Here is a 23080-nt window from a genome sequence, read left to right as displayed (position 1 = left end):
TAAATATGGATCTACATGTAGACTTTTCTACGGGTAGACATCCAGTTAGGCCAGCATCATTTGTTGAAGAAGCTATCTTTTTCCCACTGTATGGTTTGGGCTTCTTTGTCAAAAATAAAATGTCCATAGGTGTGTAAGTTTATTTTTGGATCTTTGATTCAATTCACTTGCTCAACAAGCCTATTTCTATGCCAGTGCCTTGCCGTTTTTATTACTGCTGCTCTATAGTACAGCTTGAGATTAGGGATGGAGATTCCTCTGGAAGATCTTTTATTGTACAGGATTGTTTTAGCTCTTCTGTTTTTTTCCATATGAAGTTGAGAATTGATCTTTCTAGGTCTGTAAAGAATTATGTAGGTATTTTGATAGGGATTGCATTGAATCTGTAGTTTGCTTTTGGTAAGATGGCCATTTTTACTATGTTGATCCGATCCTCCTGATCCATGAGCATAGAAGATCTTTCCATCTTCTGATATCTTCTTCAATTTCTTTCTTCAGAGACTTGAAGTGTTTTTCATATAAGTCTTTCACTCACTTGGTTAGAGTTACACCAAGATAGTTTATATTATTTGTGGATATTGTGAAGGGTGTAGTTTCCCTAATTTCTTTCTCAGCCCATTTGCTATTTGTATACAGAAGGGCTACTGATTTTTTAAAATTAATCTTGTATCCAGCCACTTTGCTGGAGGTGTTTATCAGCTGTAGGAGTTCTCTGGTGGAATTTTGGGGGGTCACTTATATACACTATCATATCATCCATGAACAGTGATACTTCGACTTCTTCCTTTGCAATGTATATCCTCTTGATTTCCTTTAGTTGTCTTATTATTCTGGCAAGAACTTCAAGCACTATATTGAAGAGCTATGGCGAGAGTGGGCAGCATTGGCTAGCCCCTGATTTTAGAGGAATTTCCTTGAGTTTCTTTTCATTTAGATTGATGTTGGCTATCAGCTTGTTGTATATAGCCTTTATTGTGTTTAGTTATGTGCCTTGTATCCCTTATCACTCCAAGACTTTAAACTTGAATGGGTGCTGGATTTTGTCAAATGCTTTATCTGCATCTAAGGAGATAATCATGTAAGGTTTTTTTTCTTTCGGTTTGTTTATATGATAGATTTCTGTATCTTGAACCATCCCTGTATGCCTGGGGGGCATGGTGAATGATATTTTTGATGTGTTCTTAGATTTGGTTTGCCAGTATTTTATTATTTTTGCATCAATGTCTATTAAATAAATTGTTCCGGAATTCTCTTTGTTGGGTCTTTGTGAGGTTTAGGTATCAAGGTATGAGGCTGTGGCCCCATAGACTGAGTTTGGTAATGCTCCTTCTGTTTCTGTTTTGTGGAATAGCTTGAAGAGTATTGGTATCAGCTCCTTGAAGGTCTGGTAGAAGCATGCACTGAAGCCATCCGGCCCTGGGCTTTTTGGCTGGGAGACTTTTGATGACTGCTTCTATTTCTATAGTAGAAATAGGACTATTTAATTTGTTTACCTGATTGTGACTCAGTTTTGGCAAGTGGAATCTGTCAAGTGTCCATTCCCTTTATATTTTCAAATTTTGGGTTTATAGGCTTTTGAAGTAAGACCTAGTGATTCTTTGCATTTTCTTCAATGTCTGTTATGTCTCCCTTTTCATTTTTGATTTTGTTGATTTGTATAGTGTCTCTCTGCCTTTTAGTTAGTCTATCTTGTAGATGTTCTCAAAGAACCAGCTCCTCATTGATTCCTTGTTCTCTTTGTTTCTAATTTATTGATTCCAGCCCTGAGTTTATTTCCAGCTGTCTACTCCTCTTGGGTGCTGCTGCTGCCTCTTTTTTTTCTAGAGCTTACAGATGTACCCTTAAGCTGCCTGTGTGAGATGGTTCCAGTCTCTTATGAAAGCTCTTAGTGCTATGAACTTTCCTCTTACCACTGTTTTCAATGTGTCCCATAAATTTGGGCAAGTTGTGCCTTCATTTTTATTGAATTTTAGGAAGTCCCTAATTTCTTTATTTCTTCCCTGACCCAGTTGTTATTAAGTAGAGAGTTGTTCAGTTTCCATGTGTGTGTGTAGGCTTTTTTGTTATTTCTCTTGTTGTTGAGGTCTAGCTTTAGCCGATGGTGGTCTGACAGGATACAAGACATTATTTCGATCTTCTTGTATCTGTTGAGGCTTGCTCCATGACCTACTGTATGGTCAATTTTGGAGGTTCAGTGAGGTGCTGAGAAGGTATGATCTTTTGTGTTTGGGTGAAAAGTTCTGTAGGTCCATTCGGTTCATGATGTCTGTTAGTGTAATTATTTATTGGCTTAGATTCTGTTTTATTGACATATCTTTTTGTGAAAGGGGGTATTGAAGTTTCCCACTATCAATGTGTGGGGATTAATTAATGTTTTATTAATTTATTAATGTTTCTTTTACAAATGTGGTATGTCCTTGTATTGATGTGTAGTTTAAGCTTTAATAATGTTTCTGTTATAAATGTGGGTATCCTTGTATTTAGGGTATAGATGTTCAGAATTGTGATGTCATCTTGGTTGAGTTTTTGAGTATGAAGTGTCCTTCCTCATATCTTTTGACTAATTTTGTTAGATATTAGAAAGTCTATTTTATTAGATATTACAGTGGCTACTCCAGCTTGCTTGTTGTGTCTATTTGCTTGGAAGACCTTTTCTAGCCTTTTACCCTGAGGTAATGTCTATCATCATGGCTGAGATGTTTCCTGAATGCCGCAGAATGTTGGGTCTTGTTTATGTATCCATTCTGTTAGTCTGAGTCTCTTTATTGGATATTTGAGGCCATTGATGTTGAGAGAGATTAGTGACCAGTGACTCTTAGGTCCTTCGATTTTGATGTTGGTTGTGGTAGTGTGTTTGTCTGTTTGTTGTTTTGTTAAAGTGAACTTATCTATTTACTGTGCTCTCTGGGTATAGTTAGCCTCTTTTGGTGGGAATTTTCCTTCTACTATCTTCTGTAAGGCTGGATTTCTGGATAGGTACTATTTGAATTTGTTTTTGTCATGGAATATCTTGTTTTCTCCATCAATGGTTATTGAGAGTTTCACTGAGTATAGTAGTCTGGACTGGCCTCTGTGGTCTCTTAGGGGTTTCAGGACGTCTGTCCAGGCCTCTCTGACTTTAATAGTCTCTGCTGAAAAGCAGGGTGTAATTCTGATAGGTTTGCCATTGTATGTTACTTGGCCTTTTCCCCTTGCTGCTTTTAATAGTTTTTTTTTGTTGTTGTTGTTGTTGTTCTGTACATTTTATGTTTTGATTATTATGTTGTGGGAGCATTTTCTTTTCTAGTCTACTCTATTTTGGTGTTCTATAAACCTCTTGTATGTTTATATACATCTCTTTCTTTAAAATGAGTACATTTTCTTCTATGATTTTGTTGAAAATATTTTCTGGGCCTTTGAGCCAGGCATCTTCTCTTTCCTAAGTTCCTTATCATCCTTAGGTTTCATTTTTCATGGTGTCCTTGATTTCTTGGATGTTTTATGTCAGGAATTTTTTAGATTTAACATTTTCTTTGATGGTGGCATGAGTCTTCCATTCTATCCTCTATACCTGAGACTCCTTCTCTAACTCTCGTACTCTGTTGGTGATGCTTACCTCTGCAGTTCCTGTTCTCTTCTATGTTTCCATTTTCATCTTCAGATCTTGAACTGTTTTATTGATTTCTTTCACCCAATTGTTTGCATTTTCCTGAATTTCTTCCAGTGATTTCATTTCTTCTCTATAGGCCTCTGTCATGGTCTCTCTAAGGTCCTCAGTCTGTTTGGTTGTATCTTCCTATATTTGTTTACAGATTTTGTTTCCTACATTATCATCTTCATTATGAGGGATCTGAGGTCATTTTCTTGTGCTTCAGTTGTGTTTGAGTTTCCAGGACTAACTGTGTTCTGGAGATGTGATATTATTTTGGCTTTTGTGGTTTGTGTTTTTATGCTGGCTTTTAGTCATCTTGCTTTCTCTGGTGTTGGGTGGTAGCTTCTGGTGTCCTTCACTGACTGTTGAGAGCAGCTCACAGGTAAGTAGCTATAGGTTGAGACACCTCACCTGCGGTGATCAAGGACCCTTCCGTGGATCAGGCGGGTGAACCTGAGGTCAGATCCACCCACGTTCCATACTATGGGATCTGTTCTGGGCTAGAAGGCCAGACATTGGGACCTTGTGGCCCACTTCTTGGAACAAGACAGAGAGGGAGAGTGTTGTGCACCTACAGGCATGAGATTAAGGTTTGGGGACTGCTCCTGCTCCTGTGCCTGTTTGGGCCTGGGAACTCTCCAAGGATTGGCCTGGTGACCTGAGGTCAGATCCACCCATGCTCCACACCTTGTGTTCTCCCCTGGGCTAGCAGACCCAGACACTGGTGCCCTGCAGCCCACAGTTCAGTCAGAGAAGTAGAGTGCAGATGCAGCTTGTAGACAGGTATGCATCCAGCCTGGGCACACACCCACAGGGGTCCAAGGACTCCTCCGTGGAGCAGCTGGATGGCCCGATGCCAGACGCACCTGTGCTGCACACAATGTGGACTCCTCTCTCCCAGGGTACTCCAGTGCTGGTGCTCTGTAGCTCCCAGCCTGGTCCCTTGGTTCTGATCAGTACCTCCATCTTGGATCCCCCCAGCTGAAAACATTTTAGGCCTGGGTTAGCAGACAGAAGCTGGCCGCTGAAGTTTTTAAAGTCTGGGCTTGCAGAAGATTAGATTGGATGGAGGCTAGAAGTTTCCAGGCCTAGGCCAGGGATAGATAGAAACGTTCTGGGCTTGGCTCAAGCCATGTATTCATAAAGCTTGGGTATAGCTCTCATCTCAGTCCCTCTTCTGAGGAAAATAAAACATTTACAACATCCCCAGCTCCCTCACCCACAATGCAGCTGTTACATTCCAGCAGTGTGTGTCTTGGAGTGGTCTTAATTTACACTCCTTATTATGGGTGGGACTGGGCATTTTCCCATATGCTAAACCACCATTTCATCTCCCTTTCTGTGCGTGTCCTCACACCATCTTTGAACCCTCTTGAAAACTGGAATAGTGGAGCTTGCTTCCTTATCAATCTCTAAAAGCAATTTTTGGCTTATAAATTATAAATATTATTTTTCTATTTTGTCGTTTGTCTTTTAACTAAAATATTTGTTAATACTTTATGTTTGCTGTATACTTAGTTTAGAAGGACTTCAGCAGACCATTTAAACCATGTGAAACCTGGGGTAGGCAGACCCAAGCCATCTATCTTAGCTTTCCTGAAAACTCAGTGAAGTTATATTAGGCATGTTTTGTTTTGTTTTGTTGAAAGATCTTGAGAACAAAATAGAAAGTAGGGAAAGGTACTAGAAAGGTGCTTTTAAACAAATTTCTGAAGAATAAGTAAACAGAAGGTTAGTTGGTTTAGTAAAACAAAGAAGCTACATGAAGTGCCAAGTGGTTGGAGGGGGTGGAGGGGGCAGGGGGTGGAGGGGGTGGGGCATGAGCTTAAGAAGGGACACTATGTTTCTTTGCTTTCTCCCACAAAACTCCAATCCCAGGGATGGAGAGATAGCTCAGCCCTCCCATGGAATCTGAGTGAGATTCCAAGCACCCACACAGGGGCCTTAAAACTATAACTAGTTCCAGGGGACCCAAGGCCTCTGGCTTCTGTGGAAACAGCACACACGTGGTTCACATAAACTTATACAAATGCACATAAATCTTTCATATAAAAAAGTCTCATCAAAACTGTAGTGTTAGAGCACAGAGCACAGTGGGGGCTGGAGGTAAACTTCAGCACAAAACCAAGGTGTTGGCCTGGAGTCCTGAGCTGAAGGAAGAGCCCTGGCTTCACATCTTCGCCTCACACGCCTTGGTGAGTGCCGGCACAGAGAGCAAGATTAAAAGGCTCAGATTAGAACACACAGCAGATGTGTCTATGGAGCAAAACAGGTCACAATGAAAAAAAATAATCAAAAATATGAAAGAGCTTTATGTTTTGGAAAACAATGTGTTGCAGAAAATTTAAAACAGCACAAAGCCCAGAAGATAAGTCAGAGGGATATTTCCAACGGTAATAAAATGATAAGATAGAAGGGGAAGGAGTGAGGTCTGTACTACATCTCAGCTCATAGAACTTCAAAGATAAAGCAAAAGGAAAGAAAAAAACATCAAACAAAATAATACTTCAGAACCAAAGAACAAGAATCCTCAGCTTGTCCGAGCATCAGATGTGCACCTGCTTGGATGAAATCCGTATCAAAGCACACGGGTGAGAGGTGCTGGAACTTTGGGGAAAAATAAGTAAATAAAAACCTTCCAGAGAGACACACACTCTGCCCAGGGGCTTAGTAGTCAGCTGTGTGCCTGTGTGTCACTGTGTGTCACTCTCAGTCATCGCCCTGACACATGGTTAGACCAGCGGACCATTTTCTTCATGACTTGATGGGAAATAAAATTATGCTGTGTTGGTTTCTTCTCTCATCACTGTGACAAAGTGCCTAGCAGAATTGCTTAGTGAAGAAAGGGTTCATTTGATTTACATTTCGAGGGTGCAGTCATCATGATGGGAAAGACAGCCCATTGATTGTTCACTCCACAAGGCTGGGTGCCATGGTACTCCCGGTCTGGCACTGAAAACCGTTGAGGTTCCTGGAGAGCTGCCGGTCCTTAGTCTGTGATGGAAGCCTAGAAACACTAAGACCAGCAAAGGAAGCATCCACATAATTAACAGCGAAAATCAGCTCAATTCTACAATGAGAGGAGCGGCCAAGGGTTCTAAAGGCAAAAGCTCTGTCTCCTGCTCTGCCTTTCTACCTGGCTGCTACCAGAAGGCAGCACACACAACCTGTGGTGGGCCTTCCCACCTCAGTTAAAGCAGTCAAGACAGCTCTGTAGGTGAGCCTTCTTACTCAAGTGACATAAAACCAAATATCATAGCCATCTAGATCTGTTACCCATAAATCCCATTTCTTTCCCAGCATCCCCTTCCTCCATACATGTTAGTTCCACATACCAAAGCTTCCAGAACCTTCCAAAACAGTGGCACCAGCTGGAGATGAAATGGTGAAACATGAGCCTACGGGACGTTTCACATTTACAGTGTATGCCAGAAGTCTTGTAGCTAAACTAGTATTGACTGAAAGTAAAGATACAGCGGTTTTGTTGGAAACTGTGTGTGAGAGCTGGGGATTAGGATGCTGGGAGATAAGCCAGGCCTTGAAAGTCCTGCTATAGTGTCTCCAATTCCTGCTTGTTTGCTTGTGTGGAGTGGTGCTTCCTGGGAACAGCCACTCAGCCTGAGGGCTCTGGTACCCTCACTATGAAGGTGCCCCTGGTCCTTTGCCCAGGTTATAAGACTGTCCCTTCCATTCAATCAGTCACACGTAAGGGCCACCTTCTCAGTGTAAAGAAAGCAAGACTTTAGGTCAGTGTGACACAGGGCAGACACAGCATCGGTGACCATGAGTGGGCAATGTGTCATCTGAACCTTGTTCATTCATCGGCCATCCAGTAGAGGACCCTGACCTCTCTACGGTGAGTATAGGAATGGCACAGAAAGACACACTTTGGAGAGAGAAGGTAGGTCCAAATCTAGAAACAGAGCCTGTGGGTGGAGACCCGCCTGCAGCGTTAGGCTTGCCTATGTGGTTTGTGACACAGTGGGGGCAGGAGGTAATAATGGCAAAAGGGAAAGCAAGCCCCATCTCACATGAGGTGTGCTGCAGTCTGTGTTGTTTCCCCAGTGAGACTCAGCGGGGAAGCAGCTGCTGCCGTGACCCCTCTGAGACAGAGCTCCACCCACAGGCTTGCAGGTCAGAGAAGTGTGACCGGCCCCCAGCTCAGCTCCAGCACCCTCCTTTCTATCTGTAATACCCTCCCTCAGGTGCTCTGCAGCCTGTTGAGTTCACACATACAGCATGCTACTGCCGACCTGATCAACACAGTTACCATGCCACAGTCTGGACTCCAGCACATCCTCATGAGATTAGGAGATACCAGGGCTCATTTCTCTGACAATTTTATGCCTCTTGTTCCATTTTCTGCTCTTATTTTCAATTTCATTTTGCATCCCATCGAGGCTTTTCTGCAAGTCTCCTGTCTTTCCTTCATCTCATTATTTGATTTTCTCTTGGAGGCCCTGTCCCTCTCAGGTACCCTGTGCTCTTGCAACTGGGACTGATTTCTACATCACTAAACCCTTCCTGCCCCCAGCTCTCTGGGGATGCCCCACAGATCCAGCTGGGGCAGACATTGCCCCTCTGGGTTGAGCTCAGCTACATGGGGCTGGATTCTGAGGCTCACTAGATCTAGCAGCATCAGAGTTGCAGTCACCTATGGGCATGGGACCCAAGAGCTAATCTGTCCTGATCCTTTCTTGATGGCCATACTGGGTCCACTCCAGCATCCAAGGCCAATTTTCCAGTGGACACTCCAGCCTTCCTTTCTGCAGCAGATTCAAAACTAACTCTAGCCATTGTGTGTATTTAGAAGAGGACCAGACTCCGCAGGCTGTACCCACTTACCATGGACACAAGATAATATAGCACGTGAAAATTAAAGCAGAATAACCTGACCACTTGTCGAGCACCCCAAGACCCTAATCTCGCATCAGATGACTCTTGAAACTTAAAGTACCACTCGCCCAAATGCTCCAATAAGTATATTCCTGTCCTGAGCATAGGCTTTCCTGGCCTGTGGTTGATGGAGACAGAAGAAGTCATTGGCATGGTTGCATTTGACAGACTGTGTGGCCAGACACTTTCAGGGAGGGGTTGGTCCCTAGTCCTGACTGTCGGCTAACAGTAGGGCACACAGTTCTCACTGGGGTAGCGAGTGGCAGAAGCATGGTGCTCAGCCCTTCTCTGTCCACCTCCAGGCATATGGGAACATGTGTTTGGGGAGACCTTCTGTTACATTCACTACCCACACCGGGAGTCAGGCATTGAAAACATATGCACCTGTGTATCCCAAGACTGAACAGAAAAAGACAAGGCTGAGGTCCTAGCCCAGCTGCGTCTCCTCATCAGTCCTCAAAGGAGCTCATACAGAGCCCAACATGGCCTCAAAGCCAGGTACAAGGTCCCTGCCTGTGCTGGGTCCTGCCTGGGTTTTCCCATGGTCACGTACCTCAACGCGCAGCAGTGGTACACTTGCTACTTTGGCTCTTACAGAGAAGGTGAGGATGCTCCCTTGGATGGCTTTGAGAAATCACTCCATGCATAAGACATCCAAGGCTTAGAAAGATCAGACAGCATCCCTGAGGTCTGCACCAGCACATGGGGGCAGGCACCTGCACTGGGCTCTTGGATACATAAGGATCCGGGGACCCCAGATCCAAGCCTTAGATGGAGCCACCCAAAAGACGATCACAGGAACAGGTGGTGAAGGTAACCTGTGCTGCGGTTTTCCCGGTTTTTCTGTGAGGGCCGCCTGGGGTGCCACCACTGGTGGCTTAAATAAACAGAACGGATTCTTGGAGTTTTGCAGGCAAGAAGCCACACCAGGGCTTCTGTGAAGGAAGTGACCCACATACTGTGAGAGAACCTTTTCCTTTCCCCAAAGTACTAATATTCTTTAAGCCGAGAGGCCCAGGACCGAGGGACAGGCAAGGACTTTCAGCCATTGCTCTACTACTAGTCATGACCTTGGGAATGACCTTCTCCACCTCCTCATCTGAAGGTCATTCTCCGCTTTTAGTACTTGCTGTTAGGGTGGCAGGAGAGCACACCTGTCACACTTACAGAATACCCTTACCCAAACCCTTCACCCTTTGTCCTATTTGCAGCTGAGCCTTCTGGTATCATGTCCAGGGTCACCCCCACAGAGAGTGACTAATTGCTGATGCATTCACTGAGCAGGCATCCCACCTAGTCCTGGAGATATCCCTAGAAGATGTATCACCTGCTGTGACGGATGAGGATGCTGAGACTTGGGGACCCATGTCTCACGCCCCGAATGATGCCTAGGGCATGTGCTCACACTGTGGTCCCTCACTGATGCTGACTTCATGAGCTCATCATCATCCGACTTCTGCATCCTGGCATCCCTGGGGCCAGGCTGTGCTTCATCCCCTCCAGCCTCAGGTCCCGGGAATACTGTCTAAGCTCAGAGCACTGCCCTGTCTCTCTGGTGCTTCCTCTGCTTTCTGAGGCTCAGAGCATCCAAAATTCTGGGCAGTAGAATATTCCCAAGGCTGTTGAAGGAAAAAACAAAATAGCATAGCATTTGATTCTGCAGTAAGTGGAAGGGCTTGAGAGGTAGGTTTTTCAAAATCAAAGTCCTGCCAGTTGCCTTCTATCATCCCATCTGTAGTTTGTTTTTTTCCACATTTTAAGTTTCTTAAATGGCCCAGTTTGTAAATCTTCATGTTTTATGCTCTACTACAAAACAAGGCAGGGTTACTAATGGAGGGCTTGTGGCCCTGGGAAGAGAGGAGGCCGGGCTCTCTGCCACCTTATGTTAAGACGAGCCACCTACATAAAGGAGAGGCCCTGTAAGGGAGGGTCCACTGCAGGGAGGGAGCCCTCTGTGTGAGAGAGCTGCCCCATGGGATGCCCTGTGGGAGAAGCTGTCTCAGCAGGGGCCCCATAGACAGGAAGTACTTACTGTGTATTGCTGGGCCCTGGGTGTTACACTTCATAGAGCAAGATAGAATTTCAAAGTTTAAGGAAAAATTACTGAAAAGTGATCCCAAGGGCTGACTGTCCTGTCCTGTCATCCTTCAGGGACCAGGGGCTGGGACATTTATTGGAACACTCACGCGTAGACACATAAACACAGGTATACACACAGAGACGGACACGGATACACATACACAGCACACACTGTGGAAGTACCATGTGGCACAGAGCAAGTTTTTGGAGTTTTGCATTGCAGGCAGAGAGATGCACAAGGTCCTGGGGAAGGGCCGTGGCCGATCTTATGGGGCATTTTTCCAACTGAGATCCTTTCTTCGTAGATGACACTAGCTTGTGTCAAGTTGACGAAACACTAAGCACGCAGCCCCTGCTTGGGGGAGGCACTGAGAGAGGGCATGGTTTACTGTTGTCCTACAGCTGGAACTCTATTTAAGCTATTTGCTTGCTCCTACTTGGGTGACCCCCATCTTTGTGTTGTCGAGGCTCCAGCTGGTCCACTGCCCTCCCAGGCTTGCTTTTCCTCTGTGTTGCTGGGAGCCTCTTGTACAGCAACTTTGAGGGGTCTCCTGATCTCCTGGGGCTAGTTTTCGCTGTCACTTGAGTAGGGATCAGATCTGTCAGAGGCTGGATCCTTCTCACTGTATGTATGTATGTATGATGCTTTGTGTATGTACGTGTTCATGTGTCTGTACACATATTTGGGTTAACGTGTGTACACGCGGGGATCTTCTGTCTGTACCTCCAGCCACAGGGCTTATGCACTCAGATGCCCAGCCTCTTGATGTGGGTGCTGGGGCTTGAACCTGGATCTTCTTGTCTGTGTGAAATCACTGTATAGACGAATCCCTCTCTCCAGCCCTGTGACCCTCCCTTTGAGGCAGCCAGAAGAAGAGGCCCGTTGTCCTGACTTACCTCAGACCACAATTGGTTGATGTTTTCAAACAGAGTTTAAAATGGTTGCTCATAAAGCCTTGCAGCCTAAAGACCTGTGTGTCAACCAGGTCAGCTCAATGGCCACATATTAACAAATTCCCAGGCTCAGGCCATCACTCGGTGCAGTGCCAGAAGGACCTGAGATGCGTGAGAGGACACAGTGGCCATCCCTGCTCTGAGGACTTCCTGTTTCCCAACATTTTAGTAAGACTGGGGATGTGCTGCATTCAGCTTGGGTCTCCCATGCCTAGCCTGTGAGGCAAGAAAAACACGTACATATGAGCGAGAAGGACTCCGGCTGTCCCTCACTGCAGCAGAGGGGCGGCCATGAGCAGCAAGGACTCTGGCTGTCCCTCACTGCAGCAGAGGGGTGGCCATGAGTGAGAAGGACTCCAACTGTCCCTCATTGCCAGCAGAGGGGTGGCTAGTCTCCAGAGCTGGGTCTTTCTGGTGAATGGTTACGGATCTCTGAATAGTCCCCAGTGCATCTCTGTTGAACAGTCTCTTAAGTTTATGTCTTTTGAAGGAAGCGGCACAGGCCACACATGCTAAAGTCTAACGGTCCATGTGACACTGAGCAGCTCACTACTTCAGCTTCTCCCGCTGTCACACTGCAGTGGTGACTCCTGCATGCACGCCTCACAGGAAACATGGCTGCTTTTCTGTCTCTATGAGAAAACATCACAGCCAGAAGAGACTTGTGGAAGAAGGCTAATTTTGGCTTACAGTTCTGGAGAAATGGGAGCCCACCAAGGCAGGGAAGTGGCAGCTGGTGGCCAACGAGGACGCCAGAGCAGAAACACGTGAGCTCACGTCAGCTGCAAGCGTGAGAAACAGAGAACCCAGAAGCAGGGCCCAAGTGATACACTTCCTCCAGCAAGACTGCACCCCAAAGTGCTCCCCACAAACCGTGCCACCGGCTGAGGGGCACGTGTTTGCGGGGGGAGAGAGGTAGCATTGAAACCATGTGCCTTCTATGAGATAGTGCTCTTGAACATGTGTCCTAGGCTGTAACATGCTACCAGAACACAGGACAAGTTATTAAAATCACCAGCTGCATTTAGAGGGGAACTTTGAAGTTATCTAGTTGTTTCCAAAGTAATTTCTTAGGTTATGGAAACTTTTCTTGATTTTTGTTGTTGTTGTTGTTTTTGAGACAAGGTTTCTCTGTGTAGCCTTGGTTGTTCTGGAATTCACTCTGGAGACCAGGCTGGCATCGAACTCACAGAGATCCACCTGCCTCTGCTTCCCTGGGTGCCGGGATTGAAGGCGTACACCACCACCGCTTTGTTTTCTTTCTTGATTTCTTATAAGGAAGCCCATAGGAACAAGCTTGACATTGAGCCAGTGGAACTTGGGGACAGGTTCAGGGAAGCGTCTGGAACTTCCCTGTTCAGCAGGTGGAACTTCGGCCATCAAACTCCACAGGCAACCCCTTCCCATGAAACTGGATGCTCTACTCTAGGAAGATCTACGTTTATACAAAAGGAAAATTCAAGAACAATTGTCCTCATTGCAAAAAATTAAATATCTAAATATCCCTTCCCTGAGTTCATGTAAGTCTGAAAACCAGTCAGACAGATAATGTTGTCAGTGACAGTGGGTCTGAGGTGACTAGAGGTAACAGTGGAAGTCCTCCTAGAGTTTACACAGGACACTTCACTTCAGGAGCCTATGTGCTGTGCACAGAACAAGTCTGCCTGCCATCTCCTCCTTCCCCACTGGATCACGCACATCAGAAGCAGATTTTAAGGGACGTGTGGATAGCATCCTACGCAGGACATGGACTTCACAAGTGGGAGTGGCCATAACTCAGGCACTGCCATGTTTGTTGACGTCACAGTCATTTAGTGAGTGCTGTAGATGCTGAGTATGGTGCCAAGGTGGAAAACACGACTTCTCACCGTGGGTTGCAGTGGGTGTAGCTGCCTCCTGCTTCGTACCATCAGGATGAGTTTCCTGGCTGGGACAGGAAACGATAAACAAATACAGTGGGTGCCCCACCCCCATAGACTGAGGGAACTCTAGGAAACACTCTTCATTTGAAAGACAGGACCCAGGCTCTATTTTCAGCACCTGTGTGGCTGCTAAGGATCATCTGTCACTCCAGTTCCAGAGGATCTTACGCCCTCTTCTGGCCTCCATGGGCATTGCACGCACATGGTGTGCAGATACATAGGCAGGCAAAACACCCATGCACACAAAGTAAATAAATCTAGATAAAGGAAATTCCGAATTCAGTTTTCCTCTTGGGTGTGTGTAATGTACATTTGCACACTCAGGCTCCAAAAAGCCCTACAATAAAGCAACCCCTGCCCACCCTGTAGCACTTCAGACGCCTCAGGAACCCTTTGTGAGGGCTGGGAAGCCATGCTTTCCACCGGAGCCTTACGTGTACAGAAAGTATTTTGAGTCACAGTGCTGGATGTCTTGGCCACCACTGTGGAGGCACATTCTTGCCTTGGGGAAATGTGAGTGTCTCTGAGCAGATGGAGGAGTGCTGTGCCTGGTGACACAGGCCTCATTGTCACCAGGCACACGCAGCCAGCCCTATCCACTTTATCTAAAATGCTCGTCAAAATGCATGGTCATGACTGCCACTGGCACGGATCCCACTAATGACTTCAAACCAGCAGCTGAAATGGGAAAGTGTCCTCAATTGCACATCAGCCAAGCAGCCAGGGCACATCAGCCCTGAAGGGCCCCTTAGCCTTGTCGCTGGGGAGGGCGAGGGTGCTGCTGTCCAGAGGGCTGCACTTTGGTTCCCCTGCCTGTTAGTGGAGATGGGGTGTGCAGATGGGCAGCCTCTGGCCTCCGTAGGAGGACACTGCAGAAGACACCAGGTGCTTCCCAAGCAGGATGTATGGTCTTGAAGACCCGGATCCCAAGGACAGACCCTGGCTGGAGTGGTTTGCTGACCCGAGACATCTCTTCTTATGCCGTCTGGGTCAGTCCCTGACTCTGAGGCAGGGCCCATTCGCTGAAGGGCACAGCATCACACCCCTCCCTGGATACTCACTATGGATGCTTTTAAGCCTTGAAAAGCCTACCTGACCCTGATGTGCAGCCTCCCGGTGTGAGTTCTTGGTGCCAGGAGAACTCCACTCCGCTGTCCTAGCACAGCCCATCTGAAGCATCAAGGGCTGGCCTGACTTTCCACACAGAGCAGCGGTGTGTTCCGAGCCAACCCTTTGACCTCTGTGACGTCATATCCCCAGGTCAGAGACATGCTCCCCTTACCTGTCTTCATCATTTGTCCTACAGTATGAATCAAAGGCATCCTAAGCACTGCCAAGCACTAATGGTGGGCAAAGCAGACAGGCGCTGTCCTCTTAGGTCAGGTGATAGGAAAGAAAGTTAAAGTCAAAGGTAATGGGGCACACAGTGTCCTGCTCTGAGCCTGTGGGGTTCTCGCGGAGAAATACAAACAACTGGTGTCCTGTTCGGGAAACCCACTCAGCCTGGCTCACCTGGAAAAGGCCACAGAATGGGGAGGCAAGCTAGCAATTGAGATGCTGTCGAATTTAGGACAGTAGCTAACTCCAGTGGCAGCATGCTCTGCTTCCTCTCCACGCAACCACCGTCTCTGGTCCCTTTGGAAGAGTCTCCATTACTAACAAACATGCCTGCAAGACTGAGAATGAGGGCAGCAGAGCGGGGCGAGCACAAAACATTTCAGAACCACAAAGCAAGAGGATTGGCTGAGCCTGCTGGGGTGAGGCAGGTTTTCTGCAGGTCAATTGCTCCTAGGGGACTTAACAACTTGACCAAAACCTGTGCAGGGTCACGAAGGTGCAGGGCTGCCACTCACCCCATCCAGAGCGTGGGGAGCTGGTGACGGTCGCTCACCGCTCTGTCCTTGGGCGGCCGTAGCTGGCTTTCCTTGGTGGTCTCAGAGTGGGCAGGACTCTTCTGAGTGCCCTGGCTCATACTCACAGGTCTAGTCAGCTCATGAGCTGGGGCCCAGGACAGGGCAAAGGGAACAGCACCCCAGCTGGTGGAGGCAAGAACAAGTTTGGGAATAAACAGGAGAAGTGCTGCCCAGTGTGGACCAGAAAGCCACCAATGGGGACTAATGCAGGCTAAACGCAAGTAGCCCCATGATGCGGCACCCACCTACCTGCCGCTGACCTTGGCATGACGACGTCTAGTGAAAGGTGCTTTGACCAAGAAGTCATGGCAGAGGCAGCAGCCAGTGGTGCTGAGAGTTGGTTGACCCTAACCCTGTCTGTGTTTATTGGGGTTGTCCATGTTGAGTGGGTCAAAACCATCTTGTTGGGCATATGTGAAAACATGCTGAGTGCTGGGGAGAGTGCTGGGCCAGCGCCCTTGGAGGAGGTGAGGCAGTGTCTCACATGCACCCGGCTCCTTGAAGGAACGGGGGCAACAGAACTAAGTGCTATCACACAGTCACCCGACAAGTACATTTCTCCTGCTTTAGTGATGATGTGGAGAAATGCAAATAAGGCACCACTCTGATGGCACTTGGACTTAAGCCAATTTGTCTGACTCCAAAGGCATGCCATCACATGTGCCTCACCAAGACCTGGGGGCCTGGGACAAATCCTAGGACAGATTCATGGCTGGTCTGGGGTGTCCTGCAGAGGGCACAGGTGTTCCAGGTGAGGAAAATGGAGGAGCTATCCCTCCTCACCTCAGGGTGCACTCATAGGAAGGACAGCCCACCCAGGTGCCTCCTACAGGGTCAGAGCATGTCCTGGGGTCTAACTGCCACTGTGATGTAGCTGGAAAGGACACAATCCTCAGGGCTCAGCTGCTGGCCCAGAAGGACACTTGCCACTGTGTGTACTAGAGCTGGTCGCAAGGGACCATCTGAATGAAGTCATCGTCTTCAGTGACATGGCGGCTATCCAACAGATCTGGGATTCCATGGCTCGGGCACAAGACCTGTATAGACAGCTAACTATATTAGGTGATGCTTAGACACACTGGGTCTTGCTTTCATCATTTCTAAATTGGGATGCTGTGTGTCCCAGTGACCTTGCAATAAGGGATGCATGAGGCAACACAAAGATGCCTATGAACTGCAGGCCAAAACAAGTGGGTGTTAATTGTTATGACAATAACAAGGTCAGAGGTCTTTGCTCTTAGGTTAACCCAGAGAGACTAGTGTCTAATTGTCATAGCCGCCCACATCATGATGTGTGGATAGCACTGACCATCTCAACAGTACCCCAGGAAGGAAGTTAACGTTCTTACCCTGCAGTGTGCTCCAGACTAAAGATGTCTGAACTCTTGTGATCAGAATCCCCAGGACGTTTTAATCTTAGAGGTTCAAGGCTGTTCCCTCTGATGAGGCCTGAGCTGGGGAAGGAAAGTGGTTTCCAGTCTATTGGCTGTCCTGGGAGGATGCAGTTCAGCAGCCTGCCTCTCACATGAAGGTGGGCTCTGCGCCTCCTGAGCTGGGCAGCAGTGAGAGCCAATGCTTGGATGTTGAAGAGCTAGAACCAGGTCAGGAGAAGAAAGGTGATACCAGCCAGTCAGGAGGAATGGTCCTGAGGCCTTGCAGGGCTGTGGATGTGCTTGCGGCCCTTGATGGCCAGTGTCTGACTGCACTGACAGGGAGACGTGACATCTGGAGCTCCTTCCAGCTAACAAGGGATGTCCTCTCCCTTTCTCTCTCCCTCCAGATTGTGTTCCGGAAGATCAGCGATGTGAAACGAGAGGAGGAGGAGCGGATGAAGAGAAAGAATGAGGCTCCCCTTGTCCTGCCTCCCGACCACCCTGTCAGGAGACTTTTCCAACGGTTCCGGCAGCAGAAAGAAGCAAGGCTGGCAGCAGAGCGAGGTGGCCGGGACCTGGATGACGTGGACGTGGAGAAGGGCAACGCCCTCACGGACCATACCTCAGCCAGCCGCAGCCTGGTGAAAGCCAGCGTGGTCACTGTGCGCGAGAGCCCCGCCACGCCTGTGTCCTTCCAAGCAGCCTGCACCTCCACGGTGTCGGACCACGCCAAGCTGCACGCACCCGGATCTGAGTGCCTGGGCCCCAAGGCAGGCAGTGGCGACTGTGCCAAGCGCAAAGGCTGGGCCCGCTTCAAAGATGCCTGTGGAAAGTGTGAGGACTGGAGCAAGGTATCCAAAGCAGAGTCCATGGAGACACTGCCCGAGAGGACAAAGGCGTCAGGCGAGGCCACACTGAAGAAGACAGACTCCTGTGACAGCGGCATCACCAAGAGCGACCTGCGCTTGGACAATGTGGGTGAGGCCAGGAGTCCCCAGGACCGGAGCCCCATCTTGGCTGAGGTCAAGCATTCTTTCTACCCCATCCCCGAACAGACACTGCAGGCCACAGTTCTGGAGGTAAAACACGAGCTGAAAGAGGACATTAAGGCCTTGAATGCCAAGATGGCCGCCATTGAGAAGCAGCTCTCCGAGGTACTCAGGGTACTAATGTCCAGAGGGCCCCCCGAGTCTCCTCAGGAGACGTGTGAGCTCTCCAGGCCCCAGTCCCCAGAGTCAGACAGAGACATTTTTGGAGCAAGCTGAGAGGATCATTTCAAAACAAACAAGTCAAAGACAAAAGCCTGCCCCTTTGCCCTTGACACCCCCACCACACCACCCACATGACCAACAACTTTCGAAGTAGGCTTCTCCTGACAGGAAGTCAAAGTGGGACCAAGTGGCATAGGTGCGGATGTGTGGTCTCTGGAAAACAGAAGAGGGGACATGGCGGGTACCCCACCTGGGAGACGGCAGCTGCACCTGAACAGCCACTGACAGCTATGGAAGAAGGGGTTTGCTAATCTACCTAAAGAGCATTTCCTTTCAAATGTTTTACCAACGTGATGTTTGTGAAAGAGTAAAATTACCAGGAAGGGGCCTCAACCTGGTACAAAATGGTGAGAGAGCCCCAAGAATCCCTCAAGAGAGACCATACTAGGCTTCTTTACCAAGACCCCTGAAGGTCTGACAGCACCGCCTGTTTTCCTGCTCCTGTCGTTTGTAACAAGCTTGCAATAAAGGGAGCTCGATGGACCGAGAGCCTTCCCACTCAGATGGTGGAGCATCAGGTGCTGGGCCATGGTCAAGCGGGCTGACCTCCTCAGGTTTCCTTGCCCAAACGTGAGGCGAGGGTCAGGGCTGGAGAGGGCCCTCGGCTCTGAGCAGGCTCTGGTGTGTGGTCCACAGCTTGCTCCTGACATGGAAGCTCCCAGGCCCCAGGTGACCCTCTGGCGCTGCGCCATGCTTAAGCCTCGGGGCACAAGCTTCTCTGCTTCTCCCCCGACCTTTTCCGCAAGCTTGTCCATGGCTTTCCTCAGGGTGTGGGTCATTGACAGAAGGGGGCAGGAGCCCAGCATTGCTTTCCTAACAAAGCAGACAGACACACACACAACCTCAACAAATGATTGTAGCAAGTACCAGGTTTCTATTTTGATTCCCATAGGGACTTTTGTCCAGTGCTTGGGGTCATTAGAGGACACATGGGAGCCACACTTAGCCTTATTTGAAAGCCAACCCATTTCCTACTCTAATGGTAGGACCATGGTTACTCTCTCTGTGATGAGCTGGGGGACATGACGGTGGGATGTGGTCTAGGGGAAGGATGGGACTCAGAGCCGTGGCCACAGGGCCATCTCTGTGCCAGATTCCCACATCATAATGCTCTAGGGACACTTGCTGCCTTGGCCACTTGAGGTCAGATTGCTTGGGCTTCTCTCAATAGCATTGGGCAGGACAGAGGAGCTAGCTCAGATGCACATCTGGAGGAGGAGCAGGGGTGTAACCCTGCCAGGTGAGCCTGGATGCTCAGCTCAGGGCAACGAGTGACACGGGTACCTTGCTTCGCAGTGCTTTGATCAGCATCTTGAACCTGATGTTCACAGCCTGCCCTACCAAAGATGGTTAGTGTTCTGCTTGCTGGCCATGGCACATGCTGGGACGTGATGCATGGCAGTCTGTATAGGATGGGTGGCCCTGGGAAACCAAGGGTGGGACACATGTAGCTTTTCACACAGTGCTTAAAGGTTGGCCCATGACATCCCTAGACCAAGACAGGGCAGCATTCAAAGACAGCCTGCTGATGATGGCTCTGGGTAAAGCTAGGCCCACAGTCTCTTGAGATGTTTGCTGCCAACCACCCCTTGGAGAAGAGACTGGGAAACACTGGAGTTGGACGTGCCATCTGCCACTGAACGTCCCATAAGGACATGCCTCCCAAGTACTCTCTGGCCTGGTTCTAAAGCTTAGGAGCCACTCAGCTTCGGCTAGGTGGGCCCCGTGGTCATGCAACACCCGGCCTCAGAAGCACCTGCTCCTGGAAGTCTTTCTGGAACTCTCTGGGACTTAATGGCCCTCTAGCACCTTGCCAGCCAGTGGGGCAGCAAAGGCTGCTGCCCCTTGACAGCTCTGTCTGAGGTGGGTGAACTTCCTTAAGATGTATCCCCTCATGTGGGTCTGGGGGATTCTGATGCTGGGGTGCTGGTAAGCTCACCCTGTGTCAAGTGACAGATGAAGCTTCAGGTTGCTCTGGGGCCAATGCAAATTGTGCTGAAGTCCCCTTAGCCTGAGGTCACCCTGCAGGGGGTGTCTCTTCTCTTCTTGGGGTTCCTGGAGTCCAGGGCCTAGGAGTCCCCTGCAGGCAGGAGTGAAGAACACACGAGGCTGGCTTTCATTTTTCACCATTTCTATAGCAGTTTTGCTATGATTGCCTTCTCTGAAACACTTTTAAATGAGCCAGCCCGTGTGTCTTTACTGTCACGGCACGCACTGGGCCAGAGGCTGCTTTGTGCCAACTCACACTTTGATAATAAGGTTCTGAGCAAGGACTGCAGGATGCAGATGCCCGTGGCCTGCACCGTCCCGTGTCAGCCATTATCTGGCGGCTCAGGAGACACTGGGAGACAAAGAGTTGCCAGGAGTCAGACTGAACACTGAGATTCCAGACAAATTATGCTGCAAAGCACTTTGTCCTTTTGGAGGGGACAAGCGCTCATGTGGTTCACCGCTGGCCTGCTGGCTGCTTGGTCTCTGTAAATGAGCTACTGTGGATGTCATCCATAGTGAAGTGCCATTTCCCAGCGGCTGTCCTGGCAGGCTGCTTCAGGGGCTGGGGGGGTAGCCCCACTTGGACTGATGACCTTCTTTCTTCCTGAGGGTGTACAGTAATGTGGGATAAGCATCAGAACCCAAAATGGCAGGGTCAATGTTCTGGTTTTGGTGGGCATGCTGCCTTGTCAGCCATGCCACCCCAGAGGCAGTGGCAGGCTCCTGCACTGGGCATGTGACAGCCTTTCTGATGCTCTGATCTAGGCGCAGCTAACCCCATTTCTCCGCTTACTTCTGGAGCACTGTCCAAGCTGTGCCCGTTGGAGTGACCTCCTAAAAGGCTTTTTTTTTCCCCCTGCTGGAGGTCAAAGTCAGGCACTTGCCCATGCCCGGGAGGAGCTGTGCCACAGAATAACACCTCCAGCTCCTCCGCACACTTCTGTAAATGGGGTTCTTACTTTGATTTTTTGTTATCTGGTTCCTAGGGCCTGATTTAGCCTCTGTGCTGCTCCAACAGCAAGAACGGTTGGGCACAGGGTAGAAGTGCATGGCCACCACGCATAAGCTCCAGCTTCCGGGGCCTTCAGTGGAAGGAGAGACAGTTGAGCTGAATGTCAGCGGTGTCCAGGTTGGAGCAGGGATTGCACGCACTGTTTAGAAATCGCGGTCAGAGGCAGACCGCCATCCATGCCCTGGCACGCTGACGCCTCCCAGGTGCACTGTGGGGCCTCTCTGGTTAAGTTACATGTTGTAGGTGCACACGAAAGCAGTTGTAGCTGTTTTGAAATAAAGATGAGTGAAACTGCAGCCGCAGTGCGAGTGGGGTGCCAGTGGGAGTGGGGGTGCCAATGCCCCCTCTTAGACCCAGCGTTACTTAGGAAGGAGGCCTGCAAGGTTCCTGCCAGCCCCTGGATAGCCTCTCCTAATGAAATGTCCATCGTTTTTACTGCTCCATAAACTGCCTTCTCACTGACTTCAATAAAAACTAACTTGCCCAGCTTCACCAGCTCCCATGTGCTCCACCCCGAGGAGTCGTCAGTGTCCCTGAAGAACACACCCTGAGGCTTCCAAGAAAGGACCAGTGTTGAGACATGCTCCATGCCACCTCCCACAGCTCAAAGGAACCAATGTGGATGTACCTGTCTCAAGTGAAGCTCCAGACTTCACACAGGCCAGCAGGAGCTTTAAGGAAGGCCTTGAGTTCCTGCAGGTGGCAGAGCTGGTGGGGGTGTCCCCGCCTGCCATGCAACCATTCTTACAGCCACTGACTTACTTGTGACTTCTGAGTCATCCAGCCGACCCCTTCATCCTTGAGAAGCCCACAGCTCTTCTGTCAGCAGACAGACTGCTCTTGGTAGGGATGCAGCACCCCCCAGACGTAGGCTCTTCATATTCAGACACTGTGCGTCCGTTGGAGACTGCCCACGTCCACGTTGCAAGGACATTTATACTCGTGAGCACTTTGGGGCTTCTCATACGAACACTCTCCATCAAATTCTGCCAAATCCTTTATTGGGGTGGGTTTTTTTTTTGTTTCTTTTTCCTCTGTCCAAATGAGCATGAATAAATGGAAGTGCAAGTGAGCTGAGCTATTTTTGTGGTCAGCTGCGGATGCTGCCAAGAGCTCCACTGGGTGACTGTGGTGTGGGGATGTGGAGAACACTCGGGCGCTCCATGGATGATACCCTCTTCTTCACATTTTTAAACAAGCACAAATGATATTTGTAAAAAAAAAGTTTAATTTTATTTATTATGGTAATAAACTATTTTATATGTGATACTCGAGTTTGCCTTTCCTTACATGATTACATCATTTAATCAAGTGCTCCCTGTCCCACAGTTTTGTGCTTGGTTCCCATGACCTACATGGGTGGCTGGCTTACAACCACCTGTAACTCCAGCTCCAGGTGATCCAGTACTTTCTTCTGGCCTCTGAGGCACCTGCACACACGGGCACCTGCACACACGAGCACCTGCACACACGGGCACCTGCACACACGGGCACCTGCACACACGGGCACCTGCACACACGGGCACCTGCACACACGGGCACCTGCACACACGAGCACCTGCACACACAGGCACCTGCACACACGGGCACCTGCACACACGGGCACCTGCACATGTGGCACAACAACAAATCTTAAAATGGTTTGGGAAGCTCTTACATGGATGGTGCTTGGCGTTGGTCAGTTTTCTTGTTGCTGTGGCAAAACAGCAAGCAGACAAAGCAACTTGCAGAAAGGGCTTGTTTTTGCTCATGGCTTGAGGGTGCAGTCCATCCTTCACACCTGCAGGAGCTTGAGGCAGCTGGTCACATCGCATCCTCAGCCTAAGGCTCAGCGCTCTGCCTTCTCCCTCCCTCCCTCTCCTCTCTCCTCCCATCCCCCCCCCCCCCAAGGAATGTTGATTCAGGTTCTGCCCAGCCAAACCACAGCAAAGGCCTGCCTCCCACCATGATAACATCAGGTTTCAGTGTGAGCCCCAGAGCGTTTCCTTGGTAACAGCACTGAGCCCTGTCCCAGCTTCAGGGATGCCCAGGGCTACT

General features: G+C 49.0%; 1 protein-coding gene across 2 annotated transcripts in view; it reads left to right on the top strand.

The window, feature by feature from the left end:
- The window catches only part of KCNH1 (potassium voltage-gated channel subfamily H member 1), a 306029-nt gene extending 283719 nt beyond the window's left edge, over nucleotides 1-22310 (top strand). For both annotated transcript variants that reach the window (XM_084794972.1, XM_084794973.1), the window contains exon 11: nucleotides 17176-22310. In XM_084794972.1, the coding sequence (XP_084651098.1) occupies nucleotides 17176-18033 (858 nt within the window). In that variant the 3' untranslated portion in view covers nucleotides 18034-22310. The remainder of the gene's footprint in view (nucleotides 1-17175) is intronic.
- The last annotated feature ends 770 nt before the right edge of the window (nucleotides 22311-23080 follow it).

The sequence above is a fragment of the Acomys minous genome (genome assembly GCF_964271855.1).
Source record: "Acomys minous genome assembly, chromosome: 1".
Classification (NCBI taxonomy): domain Eukaryota; kingdom Metazoa; phylum Chordata; class Mammalia; order Rodentia; family Muridae; genus Acomys; species Acomys minous.
Note: the sequence above shows the minus strand (reverse complement) of the source record. Positions and strands in the feature narration are given on the sequence as shown.